The 22,766-nt window shown below is 37.3% G+C and overlaps 2 protein-coding genes across 2 annotated transcripts; both read right to left on the minus strand.

The window, feature by feature from the left end:
• Nucleotides 1-7,640: 7,640 nt before the first annotated feature.
• On the minus strand, nt 7,641-9,975 carry LOC128866826 (poly(A) polymerase type 3-like). Its single transcript, XM_054107826.1, has 6 exons — nt 9,874-9,975; nt 9,013-9,791; nt 8,736-8,932; nt 8,445-8,659; nt 8,007-8,364; nt 7,641-7,892 (listed from the first exon to the last, which is right to left on the minus strand). The coding sequence occupies exons 1-6, from the start codon at nt 9,906-9,908 to the stop codon at nt 7,650-7,652; spliced, it is 1,827 nt and encodes a 608-aa protein (XP_053963801.1). The 5' UTR covers nt 9,909-9,975; the 3' UTR covers nt 7,641-7,649.
• Nucleotides 9,976-14,939: 4,964 nt separating this feature from the next.
• Nucleotides 14,940-17,411, minus strand: LOC128866724 (poly(A) polymerase type 3-like). Its single transcript, XM_054107669.1, has 6 exons — nt 17,281-17,411; nt 16,420-17,198; nt 16,143-16,339; nt 15,852-16,066; nt 15,414-15,771; nt 14,940-15,299 (listed from the first exon to the last, which is right to left on the minus strand). Exons 1-6 carry the CDS (start codon nt 17,313-17,315, stop codon nt 15,057-15,059), a joined length of 1,827 nt encoding a protein of 608 aa, XP_053963644.1. The 5' UTR covers nt 17,316-17,411; the 3' UTR covers nt 14,940-15,056.
• Nucleotides 17,412-22,766: the final 5,355 nt, after the last annotated feature.

Below are 22,766 nucleotides of genomic sequence, written 5' to 3' on the forward strand. Positions count from 1 at the left end.
GTAAGATCAGCTTTTATGCACTGCAGAAGGGCTTAACTTGCACCACATGTGGAATTTCCACCTACCTGTTGTTGCGGGTGCACAATTAATAGCACCGTTACCTTTTGCCTGCGCTACCTTGCCTGCGATCCTTTTTTATTGTTAAGAATTTACGTAATAGCGAAATAGATTATTTTCAGCGATGAGACACTTAAAAATCCCGAATCCTTTTCTTTGTTCAATTAAGGACGAAACTGTAACTCAGCCATTTACTTTTCAAACCAGTCTTTTGTGTGTGGTCAAACACATACGTACATATGTGTGTATGTGTAGACTACGCGCTTTTCGTTTCATTAAAAACCATCATTGAAAATCAGACTCATAGAAATTTAATTTGCTTTGCCTTTATTTATTTGTTTACATGTGGACCCCATTTTCTAGAAATTTTGGGTGTGTCTATTCGTAGAAATATTTAAAACTAGGAAATACCAAACGTACGTTGCTACGCCCTAAACAATAAACAGTTTGAAATTTCAATTTTTTGATCAATGCTTATGCCAACCGGGTTTTGCAATTTTTCAGAGCAAATTAATGCTAAAATACAAGGTGGCCATCCGAAAAGTAGAGCACTTAGTTTCTGGGACCGCGGGCGAAACTTGCGCTAGTGCCCAAGACGAAATAGCCAACGTGCTCCCCTACTGTAGTTGGTGTTGGTGTAGCGGCATGAACATTCCCCACACATGTAAGGGGAATGTACAGAAACAAAAATAAATTTATTTAAAAAAAATGTTGAACGAAATGTCAAACGTCTTAAGAACAAGAGTTCTTACCGCGATCCACAAAAAAAATAGAAAAACAGTGAAACACGGTTGCGGCAGCGTAATGATCTGGGGATGCTTCTCTTGGTATGGAGTAGAACCTTCTCCCCTCATAACAAATAAAATGGACTAATATACATACAACGGCATACTTCATGAAGTGATGCTATCATTTGCTGAGGAGAATTTACCACTTCGGTGGGTTCTTATGCAAGAGAGTGACCCAAAACACTTCTCAATTTAGTACAAGAATGATTTTTGCAAAATAATGTTTAAGGTAGGGATGGGCTAAGCCAGACACTCGACATAAACCGCATTGAAAACCTTTGGGGATATTTAAAGATGCGAATGGAGAGGAAACATTCAAAAATAGGAATTTGAAAAAATCAAAGAACTGTAATATTTCACTCCCACAGAAACCCACTGTAGGATTATCCATTCTATGCCAAATGGAATACAAAATGCCACTGACAATCACGGTGGGCACAGTGGTTATTGATTAAACTTCGATAATTGTATGTAGGGTTGTACACTTGCTGTCCTAACATACATACAAGTTTTAAGCCCTGTAACTACAAAAACAAAATACTTTCATAAGCGCAGACGCAATGGCATGATTCGTTAATAGCGGCGGTACTGAAGAGTCTGAAATACTTTGTTGTTGTTTTCACATGCAAATTTTTCGCCAAGTGAGCAGAGATAGCGAGCAGAGAAGTGGTGAATCGAAGGCGCCTATTGTACTTATATATTGCAGGAAATCCCCAGATTGAAGTTACTTTGAGTTAAGGTCTTTGTTGTACATACATTCATATATCGGGGATTGAACTCTTTGTTCTTTTTTCACGTTGAACAAAAGCCTTCCCTTAAGGACCAATCAGATTTGTCCAATCCGGTTTAGTTTCATCCGTGAAAAGTATTATTTTCAGAATTTTACACATTTCTATGGGAATTTGCGAAAGAAAAACGTGCCTTAACATATTTTTTCGACAGTGACGGCTTTTTTCTGTTGACACGCCCATATAATTTATTTTCATGAATGCCTCTTCACAAAAGTCTGCTTGGAGGCTAAATTCCCCATTTATTTCAGGGTTATCGCTCGTGAGTACTTAAAACTGTCACGCCCACTTTTCTTAACAATGGCCCCGACTTGCTGAATTGTAGTCTCTTCCGCAGGTGTCTCTCGAACTTTCTTTCTCTTAAAGAAATAACAATTGACAACATTGTAACCGTTTTACGTAAACAACGCAAGGGCATATTTCGCGAAGGAAAGTACGATCATTCATAAAATGAGAGCACCACAACTACCTGCACACGAATTTGGTGAATCGTGGCGTGGTATGTGGTGAGTGCGTATGGGTGCGGCTGTGCTTTATGAGTAAGGTAATGCGCGAGGGAATTATTGTCGTTGCTTAGCTGCTGTGTGTCAAGTGCTTGCGTACATACATACATACATATTCAGAACTCGGTGTTAGTTTGCCTGCATGTACATATGTATGTATGTATATTCATTTAAATAAGCTCTGAAAATCAATAATGGAGCACAAGAAAAACCACAACCAACTACTGAAAAAGGTACTGTTCAGAAAGAAACTAATAATGAAATAGAAGAACTGAGAAGAATGATCAGAACTCTAGTCGAACAGATGGGTACTGTACTCAATCTGCTTACAGCCATGCTTCCGAATGTTCCAAAATGAATAGGCCGCTGCTGCTTGCAATTTGGAATGCCAATGGGCTCATCCAACACCGCTATGAAGTGGAAGTATTTCTAGCAGATAAAAATATTGACATAATGTTAATATCTGAAACACACTTGACAGACAAATGTTACGTAAAAATTCCAAAATATGATTTATACCACACAAATCATCCTGCTGGTACAGCAAGAGGAGGCACAGCCATCTTAATCAAAAATAATATTGCGCATATGGTTCATGGAAACACTAAAAATTACAAACTACAGTCGACTGCTACAACAGTCACAGATGGAAAGAGCTCTCTTGTGATTGCTTCTGTGTACTGCACTCCAAATCAATCAATAAAAAGCGTTGAATACCAAAGGTATTTCAAATCGTTGGGACCTAGATTTATAGCAGGTGGCGACTACAATGCGAAACATCCGCAATGGGGCTCACGCTTAATAACTCCAAGAGGGCGCGAACTCCTCAAAGCAATGCAGGTCAATAAATTATTCCACGTCTCAACAGGACAACCCACTTACTGGCCTAGTGACCCAAATAAAACACCGGATCTTATAGATTTTTGCATATGCAAAGGTGTATCTAAAAATCAGGTCTCCATAGACACATGTCTAGATCTCTCATCAGACCACTCACCTTTGCTGTTAACAATAAACTCTTGTTTTCAAAAAAAATAAAAGGCACCAAAGCTACAAAATAAAATGACAAACTGGGAATACTTTAAAGAACTAGTCGAGGATACACTGTGCCTAAATATTCCACTAAAATCCAACTCTGATCTGGACACGGCCGTTGAGATTTTCAACAACTGCATTCAAAGAGCTGCGTGGACCGCTACGCCGGAAATTAAGCACACTCACGCTGAAGCGCACATTAACGATCACGTCAAAATTTTAATATCAGAAAAACGCAAGCTTCGGCGCATATGGCAAAGCACCAGAAACAGGAACGACAAAAAAAAACTAAATAAGCTCACAAAACAATTAAAAAATACTATAAGAGACGCAAAAAGCTCAGAACTGCATGAATACTTATCCAACTTGTCACCTACGGAAGCTACTGACTACTCACTCTGGAAGGCAACGAAAAAGATCTCACAACCAACGCCTCACAACGCAGCGATAAAAACGTGTAGTGGAGATTGGGCAAAAACTGATAAACAAAAAGCAATAGAGTTTGCCAAACACCTATCAAATGTTTTCCAACCATTTCCGAGTCAAAGTGTGGAGGTAGACTCAGAAGTTAACGAATTTCTCTCAGCTCCGTTTCAAATGGATTTTCCGACTGTACGATTTACCTGGAAAGAAGTTAGATACGCAGCAACCAAAACTCTCAAAACCAAAAAGGCGCCAGGTTACGATCTAATAACTAGTAAGGTTTTAAAAGAACTGCCCAAATGTGGATACAAATTCCTCACCATTATATTTAACGCGATGATAAAACAAGAGTATTTCCCAACTCAATGGAAAGTTGCTGAAATCATCCTTATACAAAAACCAGGGAAGACCCCGAGCGTGGTATCCAATTACAGGCCAATAAGTCTATTGCCTGTTGCCTCCAAGCTCTTCGAAAAGCTGCTTTTAAAAAGGATAAATCCAATAATTGCGCAAAGAAATCTCATTCCAGCCCACCAATTTGGTTTTCGTAAGTATCACTCCACCATAGAGCAAGTTAATTGTGTGTATGATTTCGCTAGACAAGCACTTGAGAGGCGGCAATTCTGTACAGCGGCATTTTTAGATATAACGCAAGCCTTCGATAAAGTCTGGCATGAAGGCCTGCTATACAAGCTTCAGCAGGGCTTACCGCACAACTGTTATATGCTCATAAAATCGTATTTGCAAAATAGACATTTTCTTGTTAAAGTAAACAACGAAACCACTAACCTTCACGCAATCAGAGCAGGTGTACCACAAGGAAGTGTTCTAGGCCCCGTCTTGTACACTTTGTTCCCGGCAGATCTTCCACTATCAAAGAACACATATACAGCCACGTATGCAGATGATACAGTCGTCATGGCCAGGAGTACCCTTCCCTCAATTGCTTCTGATTACCTACAAGAAAACCTTAACAGTGTTAGCGGCTGGATGAAAAAATGGCGCATAAAAGCTAACGAAAGCAAATCGACGCAAATAACATTCACTCTTCGAAATGGCTCATGTCCTGCCGTATCTCTTAACAGCGTTCCAATACCACAAACAGATAATGCCAAATATTTAGGTATTCTATTAGACCGGCGTCTTACTTGGCGATCGCTTATATTTTTAAAGCGAAAGCAACTTGGACTGAAATTGCGATCACTACACTGGTTAATCGGCTACAATTCAGCACTTACACTAGACAATAAGGTGCTTATCTACAAAGCTATTCTGAAACCGATATGGACGTATGGCGTTCAATTATGGGGCTCAGCAGCAAAATCAAATCTAGAAATCATGCAAAGATTTCAGTCAAAGGTGCTCCGCATGTGTGCCAATGCGCCATGGTTTGTACGAAACGAGATATTGCACCGTGACCTAAAAGTTACGACAGTCTTCGAAGAAATAAACAACCTCAGCCAGAGATACAACAACCGACTTGCCACTCATCCGAATAATCGAGCAAATAACCTTTCCAAGATAAGCTACTCCTCAAGATTAAAAAAATGTCAGCCTAACGATTTAATGCAAAGATTTAAACCGTAATATACGTAAATGCAAAAATTGTAAAATTGTATAATATATGTATATTTTATATGTTGCTCATTATTAAGTAACGAATTCCACTGGGAATTCTTACTCTAAGCTATTCTTATTTAAATTGTAGGTAAAAATAGTACTTATTGTTATTGTTATGACAGATTGTATGGAATAAATGGAGTTCGAAAAAAAAAAAAAAAAATTTAAATAATGTATTCGCGTTTCTTTTATTTACGTAAGACGTTAACATAAAACGGCCTTCGAATGTGCAGCTGCACTCAATCACATAGACAGCACGGCTTCAATCTATACTGAGTTCCGGCATATCGTGATGATGCTTTGAAAAATCAAGAATCTCAAGTGGGACGATAATGGATGGGGCAGAGTTTAAGGAATCGAATCACGCAAATTTTATTATTTCTTTAGCAAAAGGTTTTAAACGCAACAATGCAGGTATTAAGCTAGAAGCTCTCAGGAATAGACTGATGTTATTAGTTAACTTTACGTTCAATCAAAGCTAACAAATAGGTACACATTTGCTTTACTTAGTTGGTATATTTTCCAATCAAACATTAAAATGTTTACTTAACATACTAATTCTTTAATAATAGAACTGCTTATTTAACGGATTCGGGAAATATTGGCAACAAGACACGCATAGACCTTTTGGTCCCTAGCGAAGATGGAGACCGACCTCTATGAATATCGACAGTAGACATCATGTAGGATGTCATGGCGAATCTAAGCAGCGCTGGGAGATCCGCTTTTGAGACGTCCTCCAGACCCTCAAACAATGGGGCTCCCAGGCATTTTAAAGGCGTTTTTAATAATGCCGGACAAATGCACAGAAGGTGTTCTAAAGTTTCCTCAACATCCTCTCTGAATTTCCTGCCTTTGTCCGTGTTAGCAATCCCTATCTTGTACGCATGTGCAGTCAAAAGATTATGACCTGTTAGCATACCTATGGTAGTTCTGCAGTCCTTTCGCGAGAGCGTAAGTACGAATTGAGTCAGTTTTTTGTCGTTAGTTCTACACATGACTTTTGCTGTTTTGCATGTGGTCAGATTAGTCCACCTAGCTTCCACTCGCCTTTTCATGTAGTCGTCCATTTTATTGTATATTGTATTGTATTTATTTAGCGGTTATGGTATGTCGTTCTCTTGTTCAAAAGGTAGTCACTTTTTGCTATCTCATCTACTATTTCGTTCCCCATAATACCTTTGTGACCAGGTACCCAGTAGATATGCAGCCTACTGTTTGCGGCTAGCCTTTCTATGGCCTCCCTGCTCCGTCGAACATTTTTGGATTTAACACAATATAAGTTTATTGCTTTTATTGACTGTCCACGTATATATTAATTGTTGAGTTCTTTTTTTTCTAGTGTAGTCTAGCTCCGTGACTTTCCCCACAGCAAAAACTTCCGCTTGGAAAATACTGCTGTGGTCTGGCAGCTTGATAAGCTGCCTTATCCCTTGTTTTGAGCTGTAAATACCCGCTCCCACTCCGTCTAAAATTAAAAAAATTACGGAATTGGTATCATATTAATTTTTACTAATTTCCTGTTGTCAGACTTATTTGACTCATGAACTCCGCAAACTTATCATTTTCTTTTACTTGTCTATTTGTACATATATGTATGTATCTCGCGTATAAACCTCGCTAAGTCTCCCATTTTCACCCGAAGGGAAGAATGCTAGAGCGACTACCAAACTATCACTCTGGATGTCGAAAGTTTTTGAATGTTTGAGTTATGAAAGATTTATAAAACAAACTCCCAATTTATTGGCATAGTAGGTATATTATAGTAAGTATATTACAGAATACTCGTTTTCAATAAATATCAATCTCAGTTTTGTTTCACTAAAATTTGTTTATTTGTCATTTCTAAATAAAAATTGTACAGCTAAAGTCAAGTGGATCTATAGAAATCAAATTGATTTTCTCATATGGATGGATGGACAAAGTGTATAGAAATTTATGTGAAACTATTTTCATACGGATGACCACACATGTGGAATTTTGGTTGAATGATGAATACTTAAATTTAATATTAATATTTAAATTGACTTTTGAGCCAACAGTTTGGTAAGCGACAGATAGAATAGTATATATATATATACAATATATTTTTTTTTTATTGTAATTTTTTTTGTTTTTTTGTTTTCGTTTTTTTTGTGTTTTCCTATATCACTTAATAATAATTATATAACTAAGTTAAAAAGCAGTTTGTAAATAACTGTTGTATACATAAGAATCTAAGACTTTTAATAAATCACAATAAAATACACTAAAAACATGAATACAGTTTAATACAGTGATAAAAAATATTTTTGCGAAATAATACATAAGTCTGAGGTGTCGACTAAATATGGAAAATGTATCATTTCGCGCTCTCTCCAAAGATATGAGGTTTTTCCGCCCTCACAACATAACGAATTTCCCAAAATATTGGATCTCTCAGTTAGAATTCTACTTTAATCTTCCGAACTCGTCGATTCACTCAAGCGCGCTCTTTTAGCCGCAGGCTCTTTCTGTGTTGACAAATCCGTCAACAATCGTTTACAATTGGCTGAAATGGAGTTATTGAAACTACTTTCTTGTTGCATGGACCTGCGTTCACGTTTCAACAAATCCGTATCCAAATACTGCGAAAGCGATTTACGCTTCACGTATTGCGCATCGATATTCATACCATCTCTGAACATTTGTATTTTTATCTAAAATTAGAGAAAAACAAATTTAATAAATAAATAATTTTTTTAGATTGAAACTAATTCAATAAGCAAAACAATTTCAATTTTAAATCATGTCAAAAAATCGTCTCTACTCACCGCATGCATTATAACACTTTCGACGAAATATTTAATTGTTTGCGTAAGGTCCACATTCAAATTCTCTGTACGTTCGAATTCTAAGCCGATGAACCACATCGAACAGAATGGCGCTGTACAAACTGGTGGATCGCCGTTGGGCTGTGTTTTATCCTCCTCACTTCCGCTGTTATTTAGTGTGACGGCAGCGCCTTTCTTATAATCAAAACATGTAGGATTTGCATGTGCCAATGCAATATGATGAGTGCGCTCTAGATTACATACCAATAGACGAATCCTTGATTCGACTAAGCCACACCACTCCAACTGATCGTCACTGGTTTGCGATGTAACCAAAACCGCTATAAAGTGGCGGTATCTTAAAAGGAGTACAGAGAAAAGTGCTGTCATTTATAAGTGAAAATAATACTTAGTTAAATATAATATAAATATTCGTACTTATAAAAGAAGCTGGGCGCTTCGAAGAGTCGATCCCATGAAGCGCGACCATTCATAATCTCTTCTACGATAATCTTTCCTCTGCTGAACTCATTCAGTAAAACTTTTTTTGTTGATTCCGACACATTAAAGGTTGAGTTCTGTTGTGGATATGCCGGCGTTATAATGGGCATTAGATGGTACCTATCCGCACCGTTAACACGTGGATCCCAAACCTTAGAGAAATAAGTAATTAGCAATTGTTTAGCGATATGCAATTGTTTGCGGTTTGCGCTTATTCATAATACTTACCGGAAATCGCAAATCAACATCGACAGGTCGTTTAAGCAGTACGGGTTTTGCCCACTTCCAGAGAGACAGGATCAAAAAAAATTTGTGTATGAGAGTAGAAGGTGTTGCATTTGGATACAATTGGCAAGTGCGCGCTACTAACATCGCCCACGTCACACCACCAAAGTAGCCCAAAGAATTGGAGTAAACTCCGTGTTCTGCAATTTCAGAAACAAACAAAACATTATAATGTTGTAATTATGTAACGTCTCAGAAATTTTTAAACTTTAATACTTACTTTTCGCCCACAATTTGATGGAGCGCAACGTTAATCGGAAATTCTCCACATTCGGCACCAGCGCCAATATTTCGTCTGTCACACGACAGCCATTCAAACTGCGCACCGAAAATTGATCTAAATTTTTAAGCAGATAATCATCGCTTAGATCAAGATCATCGGGTATCTCTTTCAGTGATAGACGCGCAAATACCAAATCAATTTCAATTCCATCAAATTTAATTTTCATGACTGGCACGAAGGCTTCTTCCACTGAACGACATTCGGTCACTTCGGATTGGTTTTTTAGTAACTCAAAAAAGGACGTAAAAAATTCAGTGCGTTCTATGTTGCGTGGTGCGACAAAGAGTGCGTCAATATCAGCGCCCTTATGATGTACACCCAAACGATATGAACCGAAAGTGTAAACTTTCGCACCGAGCTTTTCGGCAACTGCCTCTGGCACATTCTTTGCCATTGATGCAACTTTAACCCATTGTTTGGCAAGCGTATTAAGTTTAGCCAAAATCTGCACACGACGATTAAGCTCATTTTGATTCTCAAACACCTTAAATGGCTGTAATGCTTTGCGTAATGCCTCTGTTCTTTGCAGTTCTTCAATAGTAGGCTTATCCCAGCTGATGGCGGATGTCAAGCCCATCTGTTTGGCGCGCTGCTGCTGTTCCGGATGCGATGCACTATTTCCGTTTTTGAAATTATAATCTGCAAAGCGCAGCCAATCCTTTGCTGAGTTGGCAACGACATTCTGTGAATGCGAACTTGAGTTCGAGAAGAAAGCGCTAGAAAAAATAAGAGAAGCGAGTTTAGTTAACATTTCCAACTAAGGTAGCTATATGGTATTTGTAAAAAATATATATTTACCTTCTATCTGCCAATGGTTTTCGGCAAGAAATCATTCTTATTTAGTTATGCAATTTTATTTTTAAACAAATTTTTATTTTTATTTTGAAACAAATTTTTTGAGCGCGCTGAAACACTGTGAAATGTTGCACTTGCTAGTCAACCGCGTTATGACTCTAAAAGGTGTGTAAGATCAGCTTTTATGCACTGCAGAAGGGCTTAACTTGCACCACATGTGGAATTTCCACCTACCTGTTGTTGCGGGTGCACAATTAATAGCAACGTTACCTTTTGCCTGCGCTACCTTGCCTGCGATCCTTTTTTATTGTTAAGAATTTACGTAATAGCGAAAGAGGATATTTTCAGCGATGAGACACTTAAAAATCCCGAATCCTTTTCTTTGTTCAATTAAGGACGAAACTGTAACTCAGCCATTTACTTTTCAAACCAGTCTTTTGTGTGTGGTCAAACACATACATACATATGTGTGTATGTGTAGACTACGCGCTTTTCGTTTCATTAAAAACCATCATTAAAAATCAGACTCATAGAAATTTAATTTGCTTTGCCTTTATTTATTTGTTTACATGTGGACCCCATTTTCTAGAAATTTTGGGTGTGTCTATTCGTAGAAATATTTAAAACTAGGAAATACCAAACGTACGTTGCTACGCCCTAAACAATAAACAGTTTGAAATTTTAATTTGTTGTTCAATGCTTATGCCAATATAATTTTTACCGGGTTTTGCAATTTTTCAGAGCAAATTAATGCTAAAATACAAGGTGGCCATCCGAAAAGTAGAACACTTAGGCCCTTATTATGAGCAACATTCGATCTTCGACTGTAGTCGAAAGTGCTGATCGAACGAATTTTCATTTGGTATTATGGTGCTCATTCGTTGAAGAATAGGACTATTGTGAATTTCGATCGCTCGACGCATTTACAATAGATAATTTTTCTCAGCTGATACAGCAAATCAAAATAAAAGAAAAACCGATTGTGTTGAAATTCTTTGCTAACAACATTTTTAAAAGTTAAAAAAAGTATTTTTTGTGAAAATGAGTACAACGGAGTTGTGGTTCGACGATTCATCGGACGATGAAAGATTAGTGAACTAGCTAGAAGTAGAAAACAGTTGAGGGGCGCATCCAACTCCCTAGAAATGGCTTCCACTGAGTAAGTTTAGAATTTTCAAAATGTGTTGACGTACTTAATATTACAGAAATTTCCTTACAGATTTTTATAGAACTTTAGATTATCTAAAGAAGCGTTTATGAACCTACTGTCCAGTACAGAAAACCAGTTGCAGCAGTGCACCCGAGCCAAATCCATTCCAAATATGTTAAAGCTAGCCACAGTTCTGTCATTTTGTGCTCAGGGATCGTACCAATTGAGTATTGGTAATGAAGGTATGCTAGGACTTGCTCAACCCGCTGTGTACGATGATGCTGAAGATTTTGAAGTGGAGTTAAATAACGGAGAAGTAGAAAACATAAGAAATGAAATTTTGAGAATATTATAGAAAAATCTAAAAAGTATTAAATAGAAACCTTTACGCCACAGTTTCTGTTTTATTTTTGTTATAAATTTTCTTTATTCAATTATTCGTCATTCGAAAAAAATATGTATTTTAGCTCCTCTACGTATTTCAGCCCATACCTACCAAGGGAAAATAAAAATGTATTTCTATAAACATCACAAAAAAAAACCATTATTAAGCTTAATCCCTTTTGCTGCCGTTCTCACTGGTGGTCCCAAGCAATTCAGCTCCGTTGTAAATTCCTACCATTTTTTTTGCTGCTTGAACTTTGGTGCAAATCCCTTTTGCGAATTGTGGATTCGCCTTTCTAATTGTTGTTTGGTACTCACGACTTTCGACCTGCATAAAATTAACAAAATTAGTATATATTTATTATTTGGTTACTATAAAACCATAAATAATCGCAAACAACTTACACTTTAACAAATTTTCCCACAATACGCTACACGATCGAAAGCAAAATTGCATTCGACTCTAAATTCGGTAAACAACGAAAATTTCGATAGGGTTGCACCGCTCATAATACCAAATTGACATTCGATTTTCGATCTTCGACAACCAGCGGATATCGAAGATCGAATGTAACTCATAATAGGGGCCTTAGTTTCTGGAACCGCGGGCGAAACTTGCGCTAGTGCCTAAGACGAAATAGCCAACGTGCTCCCCTACTGTAGTTGGTGTTGGTGTAGCGGCATGAACATTCCCCACACATGTAAGGGGAATGTACAGAAACAAAAATAAATTTATTTGGAAATAATGTTAAACGAAACGTCAAACGTCTTAAGGACAAGAGTTCTTACCGCAATCCACAAAAAAATAGAAAGCAGTGAAACACGGTTGCGGCAGCGTAATGATCTGGGGATGCTTCTCTTGGTATGGAGTAGAACCTTCTCCCCTCATAACAAATAAAATGGACAAGTATACATACAACGGCATACTTCATGAAGTGATGCCATCATTTGCCAAGTCCCGGCTTTTGTCTAAAACTAACTACGTACAAGATCCCTATCCGACCAATCTTAACGCATGGATGTGAGGTATAGATTCTTAAAGTTGCTGACTGCGCACTGATTGCTAGCATAGAAAAAAAATGTTAACAACGATTTTTGGGCAAATAGGAATGGATGATGGTACCTATAGAATACGAGACAATTCCGAACTAAACGAACGTCAGAACGAGACAGCTGTGCGTTTTGTTAAAGCGCAGGTCATAAGATGGTTAAGTCATGTTACCCGTATGCCCGCTGACTGTGCCGTGAAGAGAGGCAAAGACAGATCGAGGAACCGATGAATTTTGTGCAGGAGTTTACTTCAGAGACGTTTCAAGTACTCAGCATTGAAAAGGATTTTTGTTTCTTTTTTTCAAGAACTTGAGCTTTTCGAACCACTTTTCCTACTTGACCTGACAGCAAAGTAGGTAAGCAGAAGAGTACTCGTTACTTTCAAATTTCGCTTTTGTAGATAGTCAAAAATGTCGCAGCTGCACTCAATCACATAGACAGCACGGCTTCAATCTATACTGAGTTCCGGCATATCGTGATGATGCTTTGAAAAATCAAGAATCTCAAGTGGGACGATAACGGATGGGGCAGAGTTTAAGGAATCGAATCACGCAAATTTTATTATTTCTTTAGCAAAAGGCGTTTAAAAAACAATGCAGGTATTAAGCTAGAAGCTCTCAGGAATAGACTGATGTTATTAGTTAACTTTACGTTCAATCAAAGCTAACAAATAGGTACACATTTGCTTTACTTAGTTGGTATATTTTCCAATCAAACATTAAAATGTTTACTTAACATACTAATTCTTTAATAATAGAACTGCTTATTTAACGGATTCGGGAAATATTGGCAACAAGACACGCATAGACCTTTTGGTCCCTAGCGAAGATGGAGACCGACCTCTATGAATACCGACAGTAGACATCATGTAGGATGTCATGGCGAATCTAAGCAGCGCTGGGAGATCCGCTTTTGAGACGTCCTCCAGACCCTCAAACAATGGGACTCCAAGGCATTTTAAAGGCGTTTTTAATAATGCCGGACAAATGCACAGAAGGTGTTCTAAAGTTTCCTCAACATCCTCTCTGAATTTCCTGCCTTTGTCCGTGTTAGCAATCCCTATCTTGTACGCATGTGCAGTCAAAAGATTATGACCTGTTAGCATACCTATGGTAGTTCTGCAGTCCTTTCGCGAGAGCGTAAGTACGAATTGAGTCAGTTTTTTGTCGTTAGTTCTACACATGACTTTTGCTGTTTTGCATGTGGTCAGATTAGTCCATATAGCTTCCACTCGCCTTTTCATGTAGTCGTCCATTTTAGTGTATATTGTATTGTATTTATTTAGCGGTTATGGTATGTCGTTCTCTTGTTCAAAAGGTAGTCACTTTTTGCTATCTCATCTACTATTTCGTTCCCCATAATACCTTTGTGACCAGGTACCCAGTAGATATGCAGCCTACTGTTTGCGGCTAGCCTTTCTATGGCCTCCCTGCTCCGTCGAACATTTTTGGATTTAATACAATATGAGCTTATTGCTTTTATTGACTGTCCACGTATATATTAATTGTTGAGTTCTTTTTTTTCTAGTGTAGGCTAGCTCCGTGACTTTCCCCACAGCAAAAACTTCCGCTTGGAAAATACTGCTGTGGTCTGGCAGCTTGATAAGCTGCCTTATCCCTTGTTTTGAGCTGTAAATACCCGCTCCCACTCCGTCTAAAATTAAAAAAATTACGGAATTGGTATCATATTAATTTTTACTAATTTCCTGTTGTCAGACTTATTTGACTCATGAACTCCGCAAACTTATCATTTTCTTTTACTTGTCTATTTGTACATGTATGTATCTCGCGTATAAACCTCGCTAAGTCTCCCATTTTCACCCGAAGGGAAGAATGCTAGAGCGACTACCAAACTATCACTCTGGATGTCGAAAGTTTTTGGATGTTTGAGTTATGAAAGATTTATAAAACAAACTCCCAATTTATTGGCATACATACTTACTATTAGAGAATACTCGTTTTCAATAAAAATCAATCTCAGTTTTGTTTCACTAAAATTTGTTTATTTGTCATTTCTAAATAAAAATTGTACAGCTAAAGTCAAGTGGATCTATAGAAATCAAATTGATTTTCTCATATGGATGGATGGGCAAAGTGTATAGAAATTTATGTGAAACTATTTTCATACGGATGACCACATGTGGAATTTTGGTTGAATGATGAATACTTAAATTTAATATTAATATTTAAATTGACTTTTGAACCAACAATTTGGTAAGCGACAGATAGAATAGTATATATATATATACAATATATTTTTTTTTTATTGTAATTTTTTTTGTTTTTTTGTTTTCGTTTTTTTTGTGTTTTCCTATATCACTTAATAATAATTATATAACTAAGTTAAAAAGCAGTTTGTAAATAACTGTTGTATACATAAGAATCTAAGACTTTTAATAAATCACAATAAAATACACTAAAAACATGAATACAGTTTAATACAGTGATAAAAAATATTTTTGCGAAATAATACATAAGTCTGAGGTGTCGACTAAATATGGAAAATGTATCATTTCGCGCTCTCTCCAATGATATGAGGTTTTTCCGCCCTCACAACATAACGAATTTCCCAAAATATTGGATCTCTCAGTTAGAATTCTACTTTAATCTTCCGAACTCGTCGATTCACTCAAGCGCGCTTTTTTAGCCGCAAGCTCTTTCTGTGTTGACAAATCCGTCAACAATCGTTTACAATTGGCTGAAATGGAGTTATTGAAACTACTTTCTTGTTCCATGGACCTGCGTTCACGTTTCAACAAATCCGTATCCAAATACTGCGAAAGCGATTTACGCTTCACGTATTGCGCATCGATATTCATACCATCTCTGAACATTTGTATTTTTATCTAAAATTAGAGAAAAACAAATTTAATAAATAAATAATTTTTTTAGATTGAAACTAATTCAATAAGCAAAACAATTTCAATTTTAAATCATGTCAAAAAATCGTCTCTACTCACCGCATGCATTATAACACTTTCGACGAAATATTTAATTGTTTGCGTAAGGTCCACATTCAAATTCTCTGTACGTTCGAATTCTAAGCCGATGAACCACATCGAACAGAATGGCGCTGTACAAACTGGTGGATCGCCGTTGGGCTGTGTTTTATCCTCCTCACTTCCGCTGTTATTTAGTGTGACGGCAGCGCCTTTCTTATAATCAAAACATGTAGGATTTGCATGTGCCAATGCAATATGATGAGTGCGCTCTAGATTACATACCAATAGACGAATCCTTGATTCGACTAAGCCACACCACTCCAACTGATCGTCACTGGTTTGCGATGTAACCAAAACCGCTATAAAGTGGCGGTATCTTAAAAGGAGTACAGAGAAAAGTGATGTCATTTATAAGTGAAAATAATACTTAGTTAAATATAATATAAATATTCGTACTTATAAAAGAAGCTGGGCGCTTCGAAGAGTCGATCCCATGAAGCGCGACCATTCATAATCTCTTCTACGATAATCTTTCCTCTGCTGAACTCATTCAGTAAAACTTTTTTTGTTGATTCCGACACATTAAAGGTTGAGTTCTGTTGTGGATATGCCGGCGTTATAATGGGCATTAGATGGTACCTATCCGCACCGTTAACACGTGGATCCCAAACCTTAGAGAAATAAGTAATTAGCAATTGTTTAGCGATATGCAATTGTTTGCGGTTTGCGCTTATTCATAATACTTACCGGAAATCGCAAATCAACATCGACAGGTCGTTTAAGCAGTACGGGTTTTGGCCACTTCCAGAGAGACAGGATCAAAAAAAATTTGTGTATGAGAGTAGAAGGTGTTGCATTTGGATACAATTGGCAAGTGCGCGCCACTAACATCGCCCACGTCACACCACCAAAGTAGCCCAAAGAATTGGAGTAAACTCCGTGTTCTGCAATTTCAGAAACAAACAAAACATTATAATATTGTAATTATGTAACGTCTCAGAAATTTTTAAACTTTTATACTTACTTTTCGCCCACAATTTGATGGAGCGCAACGTTAATCGGAAATTCTCCACATTCGGCACCAGCGCCAATATTTCGTCTGTCACACGACAGCCATTCAAACTGCGCACCGAAAATTGATCCAAATTCTTAAGCAGATAATCATCGCTTAGATCAAGATCATCGGGTATCTCTTTCAGTGATAGACGCGCAAATACCAAATCAATTTCAATTCCATCAAATTTCATTTTTATGACTGGCACGAAGGCTTCTTCCACTGAACGACATTCGGTCACTTCGGATTGGTTTTTTAGTAACTCAAAAAAGGACGTAAAAAATTCAGTGCGTTCTATGTTGCGTGGTGCGACAAAGAGTGCGTCAATATCAGCGCCCTTATGATGTACACCCAAACGATATGAACCGAAAGTGTAAACTTTCGCACCGAGCTTTTCGGCAACTGCCTCTGGCACATTCTTTGCCATTGATGCAACTTTAACCCATTTTTTGGCAAGCGTATTAAGTTTAGCCAAAATCTGCACACGACGATTAAGCTCATTTTGATTCTCAAACACCTTAAATGGCTGTAATGCTTTGCGTAATGCCTCTGTTCTTTGCAGTTCTTCAATAGTAGGCTTATCCCAGCTGATGGCGGATGTCAAGCCCATCTGTTTGGCGCGCTGCTGCTGTTCCGGATGCGATGCACTATTTCCGTTTTTGAAATTATAATCTGCAAAGCGCAGCCAATCCTTTGCTGAGTTGGCAACGACATTCTGTGAATGCGAACTTGAGTTCGAGAAGAAAGCGCTAGAAAAAATAAGAGAAGCGAGTTTAGTTAACATTTCCAACTAAGGTAGCTATATGGTATTTGTAAAAAATATATATTTACCTTCTATCTGCCAATGGTTTTCGGCAAGAAATCATTCTTATTTAGTTATGCAATTTTATTTTTAAACAAATTTTTATTTTTATTTTGAAACAAATTTTTTGAGCGCACTGAAACACTGTGAAATGTTGCACTTGCTAGTCAACCGCGTTATGACTCTAAAAGGTGTGTAAGATCAGCTTTTATGCACTGCAGAAGGGCTTAACTTGCACCACATGTGGAATTTCCACCTACCTGTTGTTGCGGGTGCACAATTAATAGCACCGTTACCTTTTGCCTGCGCTACCTTGCCTGCGATCCTTTTTTATTGTTAAGAATTTACGTAATAGCGAAAGAGATTATTTTCAGCGATGAGACACTTAAAAATCCCGAATCCTTTTCTTTGTTCAATTAAGGACGAAACTGTAACTCAGCCATTTACTTTTCAAACCAGTCTTTTGTGTGTGGTCAAACACATACATACATATGTGTGTATGTGTAGACTACGCGCTTTTCGTTTCATTAAAAACCATCATTGAAAATCAGACTCATAGAAATTTAATTTGCTTTGCCTTTATTTATTTGTTTACATGTGGACCCCATTTTCTAGAAATTTTGGGTGTGTCTATTCGTAGAAATATTTAAAACTAGGAAATACCAAACGTACGTTGCTACGCCCTAAACAATAAACAGTTTGAAATTTCAATTTTTTGATCAATGCTTATGCCAACCGGGTTTTGCAATTTTTCAGAGCAAATTAATGCTAAAATACAAGGTGGCCATCCGAAAAGTAGAGCACTTAGTTTCTGGGACCGCGGGCGAAACTTGCGCTAGTGCCCAAGACGAAATAGCCAACGTGCTCCCCTACTGTAGTTGGTGTTGGTGTAGCGGCATGAACATTCCCCACACATGTAAGGGGAATGTACAGAAACAAAAATAAATTTATTTAAAAAAAATGTTGAACGAAATGTCAAACGTCTTAAGAACAAGAGTTCTTACCGCGATCCACAAAAAAAATAGAAAAACAGTGAAACACGGTTGCGGCAGCGTAATGATCTGGGGATGCTTCTCTTGGTATGGAGTAGAACCTTCTCCCCTCATAACAAATAAAATGGACTAATATACATACAACGGCATACTTCATGAAGTGATGCTATCATTTGCTGAGGAGAATTTACCACTTCGGTGGGTTCTTATGCAAGAGAGTGACCCAAAACACTTCTCAATTTAGTACAAGAATGATTTTTGCAAAATAATGTTTAAGGTAGGGATGGGCTAAGCCAGACACTCGACATAAACCGCATTGAAAACCTTTGGGGATATTTAAAGATGCGAATGGAGACGGAAACATTCAAAAATAGGAATTTGAAAAAATCAAAGAACTGTAATATTTCACTCCCACAGAAACCCACTGTAGGATTATCCATTCTATGCCAAATGGAATACAAAATGCCACTGACAATCACGGTGGGCACAGTGGTTATTGATTAAACTTCGATAATTGTATGTAGGGTTGTACACTTGCTGTCCTAACATACATACAAGTTTTAAGCCCTGTAACTACAAAAACAAAATACTTTCATAAGCGCAGACGCAATGGCATGATTCGTTAATAGCGGCGGTACTGAAGAGTCTGAAATACTTTGTTGTTGTTTTCACATGCAAATTTTTCGCCAAGTGAGCAGAGATAGCGAGCAGAGAAGTGGTGAATCGAAGGCGCCTATTGTACTTATATATTGCAGGAAATCATACATTCATATATCGGGGATTGAACTCTTTGTTCTTTTTTCACGTTGAACAAAAGCCTTCCCATAAGGACCAATCAGATTTGTCCAATCCGGTTTAGTTTCATCCGTGAAAAGTATTATTTTCAGAATTTTACACATTTCTATGGGAATTTGCGAAAGACAAACGTGCCTTAACATATTTTTTCGACAGTGACGGCTTTTTTCTGTTGACACGCCCATATAATTTATTTTCATGAATGCCTCTTCACAAAAGTCTGCTTGGAGGCTAAATTCCCCATTTATTTCAGGGTTATCGCTCGTGAGTACTTAAAACTGTCACGCCCACTTTTCTTAACAATGGCCCCGACTTTCTGAATTGTAGTCTCTTCCGCAGGTGTCTCTCGAACTTTCTTTCTCTTAAAGAAATAACAATTGACAACATTGTAACCGTTTTACGTAAACAACGCAAGGGCATATTTCGCGAAGGAAAGTACGATCATTCATAAAATGAGAGCACCACAACTACCTGCACACGAATTTGGTGAATCGTGGTATGTGGTGAGTGCGTATGGGTGCGGCTGTGCTTTATGAGCAAGGTAATGCGCGAGGGAATTATTGTCGTTGCTTAGCTGCTGTGTGTCAAGTGCTTGCGTACATACATACATACATATTCAGAACTCGGTGTTAGTTTGCCTGCATGTACATATGTATGTATGTATATTCATTTAAATAATGTACTGAGTTGCCGCATATCGTGATGATGCTTTGAAAAATCAAGAATCTCAAGTGGGACGATAACGGATGGGGCAGAGTTTAAGGAATCGAATCACGCAAATTTTATTATTTCTTTAGCAAAAGGCGTTTAAAAAACAATGCAGGTATTAAGCTAGAAGCTCTCAGGAATAGACTGATGTTATTAGTTAACTTTACGTTCAATCAAAGCTAACAAATAGGTACACATTTGCTTTACTTAGTTGGTATATTTTCCAATCAAACATTAAAATGTTTACTTAACATACTAATTCTTTAATAATAGAACTGCTTATTTAACGGATTCGGGAAATATTGGCAACAAGACACGCATAGACCTTTTGGTCCCTAGCGAAGATGGAGACCGACCTCTATGAATACCGACAGTAGACATCATGTAGGATGTCATGGCGAATCTAAGCAGCGCTGGGAGATCCGCTTTTGAGACGTCCTCCAGACCCTCAAACAATGGGACTCCAAGGCATTTTAAAGGCGTTTTTAATAATGCCGGACAAATGCACAGAAGGTGTTCTAAAGTTTCCTCAACATCCTCTCTGAATTTCCTGCCTTTGTCCGTGTTAGCAATCCCTATCTTGTACGCATGTGCAGTCAAAAGATTATGACCTGTTAGCATACCTATGGTAGTTCTGCAGTCCTTTCGCGAGAGCGTAAGTACGAATTGAGTCAGTTTTTTGTCGTTAGTTCTACACATGACTTTTGCTGTTTTGCATGTGGTCAGATTAGTCCACCTAGCTTCCACTCGCCTTTTCATGTAGTCGTCCATTTTATTGTATATTGTATTGTATTTATTTAGCGGTTATGGTATGTCGTTCTCTTGTTCAAAAGGTAGTCACTTTTTGCTATCTCATCTACTATTTCGTTCCCCATAATACCTTTGTGACCAGGTACCCAGTAGATATGCAGCCTACTGTTTGCGGCTAGCCTTTCTATGGCCTCCCTGCTCCGTCGAACATTTTTGGATTTAATACAATATGAGCTTATTGCTTTTATTGACTGTCCACGTATATATTAATTGTTGAGTTCTTTTTTTTCTAGTGTAGGCTAGCTCCGTGACTTTCCCCACAGCAAAAACTTCCGCTTGGAAAATACTGCTGTGGTCTGGCAGCTTGATAAGCTGCCTTATCCCTTGTTTTGAGCTGTAAATACCCGCTCCCACTCCGTCTAAAATTAAAAAAATTACGGAATTGGTATCATATTAATTTTTACTAATTTCCTGTTGTCAGACTTATTTGACTCATGAACTCCGCAAACTTATTATTTTCTTTTACTTGTCTATTTGTACATATATGTATGTATCTCGCGTATAAACCTCGCTAAGTCTCCCATTTTCACCCGAAGGGAAGAATGCTAGAGCGACTACCAAACTATCACTCTGGATGTCGAAAGTTTTTGAATGTTTGAGTTATCAAAGATTTATAAAACAAACTCCCAATTTATTGGCATACATACTTACTATTAGAGAATACTCGTTTTCAATAAATATCAATCTCAGTTTTGTTTCACTAAAATTTGTTTATTTGTCATTTCTAAATAAAAATTGTACAGCTAAAATCAAGTGGATCTATAGAAATCAAATTGATTTTCTCATATGGATGGATGGACAAAGTGTATAGAAATTTATGTGAAACTATTTTCATACGGATGACCACACATGTGGAATTTTGGTTGAATGATGAATACTTAAATTTAATATTAATATTTAAATTGACTTTTGAACCAACAATTTGGTAAGCGACAGATAGAATAGTATATATATATACACAATATATTTTTTTTTATTGTAATTTTTTTTGTTTTTTTGTTTTCGTTTTTTTTTTTTTGTGTTTTCCTATATCACTTAATAATCACTACATATTATAAAACAAAGTCGCTTTTTCTGTCCCTATGTCCCCGTATACGCTTAAATCTTTAAAACTTAGCAACGGATTTTGATGCGGTTTTTTTTTAAAGATAGATTGATTGAAGAGGAAGGTTTATATCTATATAATGTGAAGAAATATATAAAGGGGGCGTGGCAATCGGTCAAAATGTGGCAAAAAAACATATTTTTTTTGTTTTCACGGCCATAAATCATAAACGAATCAACCAATTAAAATGAAACTTTCTTAGAGTTTAACTTTGAAATATTTGCTTTCGTTCTGCATAAAAAAAAAATTGATATATTTGTTATTTAACCAAAATTGTTTAAACAAAAGCAGCTCTTTTTCCAAAAAAAGCTGTTTGTGTGTTTGTTCGCTGTCAACCGAATGAAGCAACAGGCGTTAAGCGATAATCTCACCACACCTCATTAATGTTGAATTACATCGTATGGTGACGTATGTATGTATGTATTTACGAATCGCTCGCATTATTTCATTTCGGACGTATGTACATATGTATCTATGTATGTACTGAATTCCATGTAATTATATGCACATACAATTTTACAGCGAAATAAAACGCTATTTTCACGTTCTATATTAGTAATTCCCACATAATTAACACGTTCCCTGTCCGCTGAGCCATATATGGTTCAGGAAACGTGCGCCTGATAAGCACTGATACGTTCCTGAGCCATATGTGCGTCAGGGGGTATATAAACCACATGTGTTTCATGAACGTGCAGAAGCAAAAATGTCCCTCTACGCTCATGGACCATATGTGTTTCAGGTAGAAATACCCTACATCCGTTTTTTTTAATTATTAGTTTTACAGCGAAATAAAACGCTATTTTCACGTTCTATATTAGTAAATCCCACATAATTAACACGTTCCCTGTCCGCTGAGCCACATATGGTTCAGGAAACGTGCGCCTGATAAGCACTGATACGTTCCTGAGCCATATGTGCGTCAGGGGGTATATAAACCACATGTGTTTCATGAACGTGCAGAAGCAAAAATGTCCCTCTACGCTCATGGACCATATGTGTTTCAGGTAGAAATACCCTACATCCGTTTTTTTTAATTATTAGCTATACTAATATTATAAAGAGGAAAACTTTGTTTGTTTGTTTGTTTGTAATGAATAGGCTC

This window comes from Anastrepha ludens, chromosome 6 (genome assembly GCF_028408465.1).
Source record: "Anastrepha ludens isolate Willacy chromosome 6, idAnaLude1.1, whole genome shotgun sequence".
Taxonomy (NCBI): domain Eukaryota; kingdom Metazoa; phylum Arthropoda; class Insecta; order Diptera; family Tephritidae; genus Anastrepha; species Anastrepha ludens.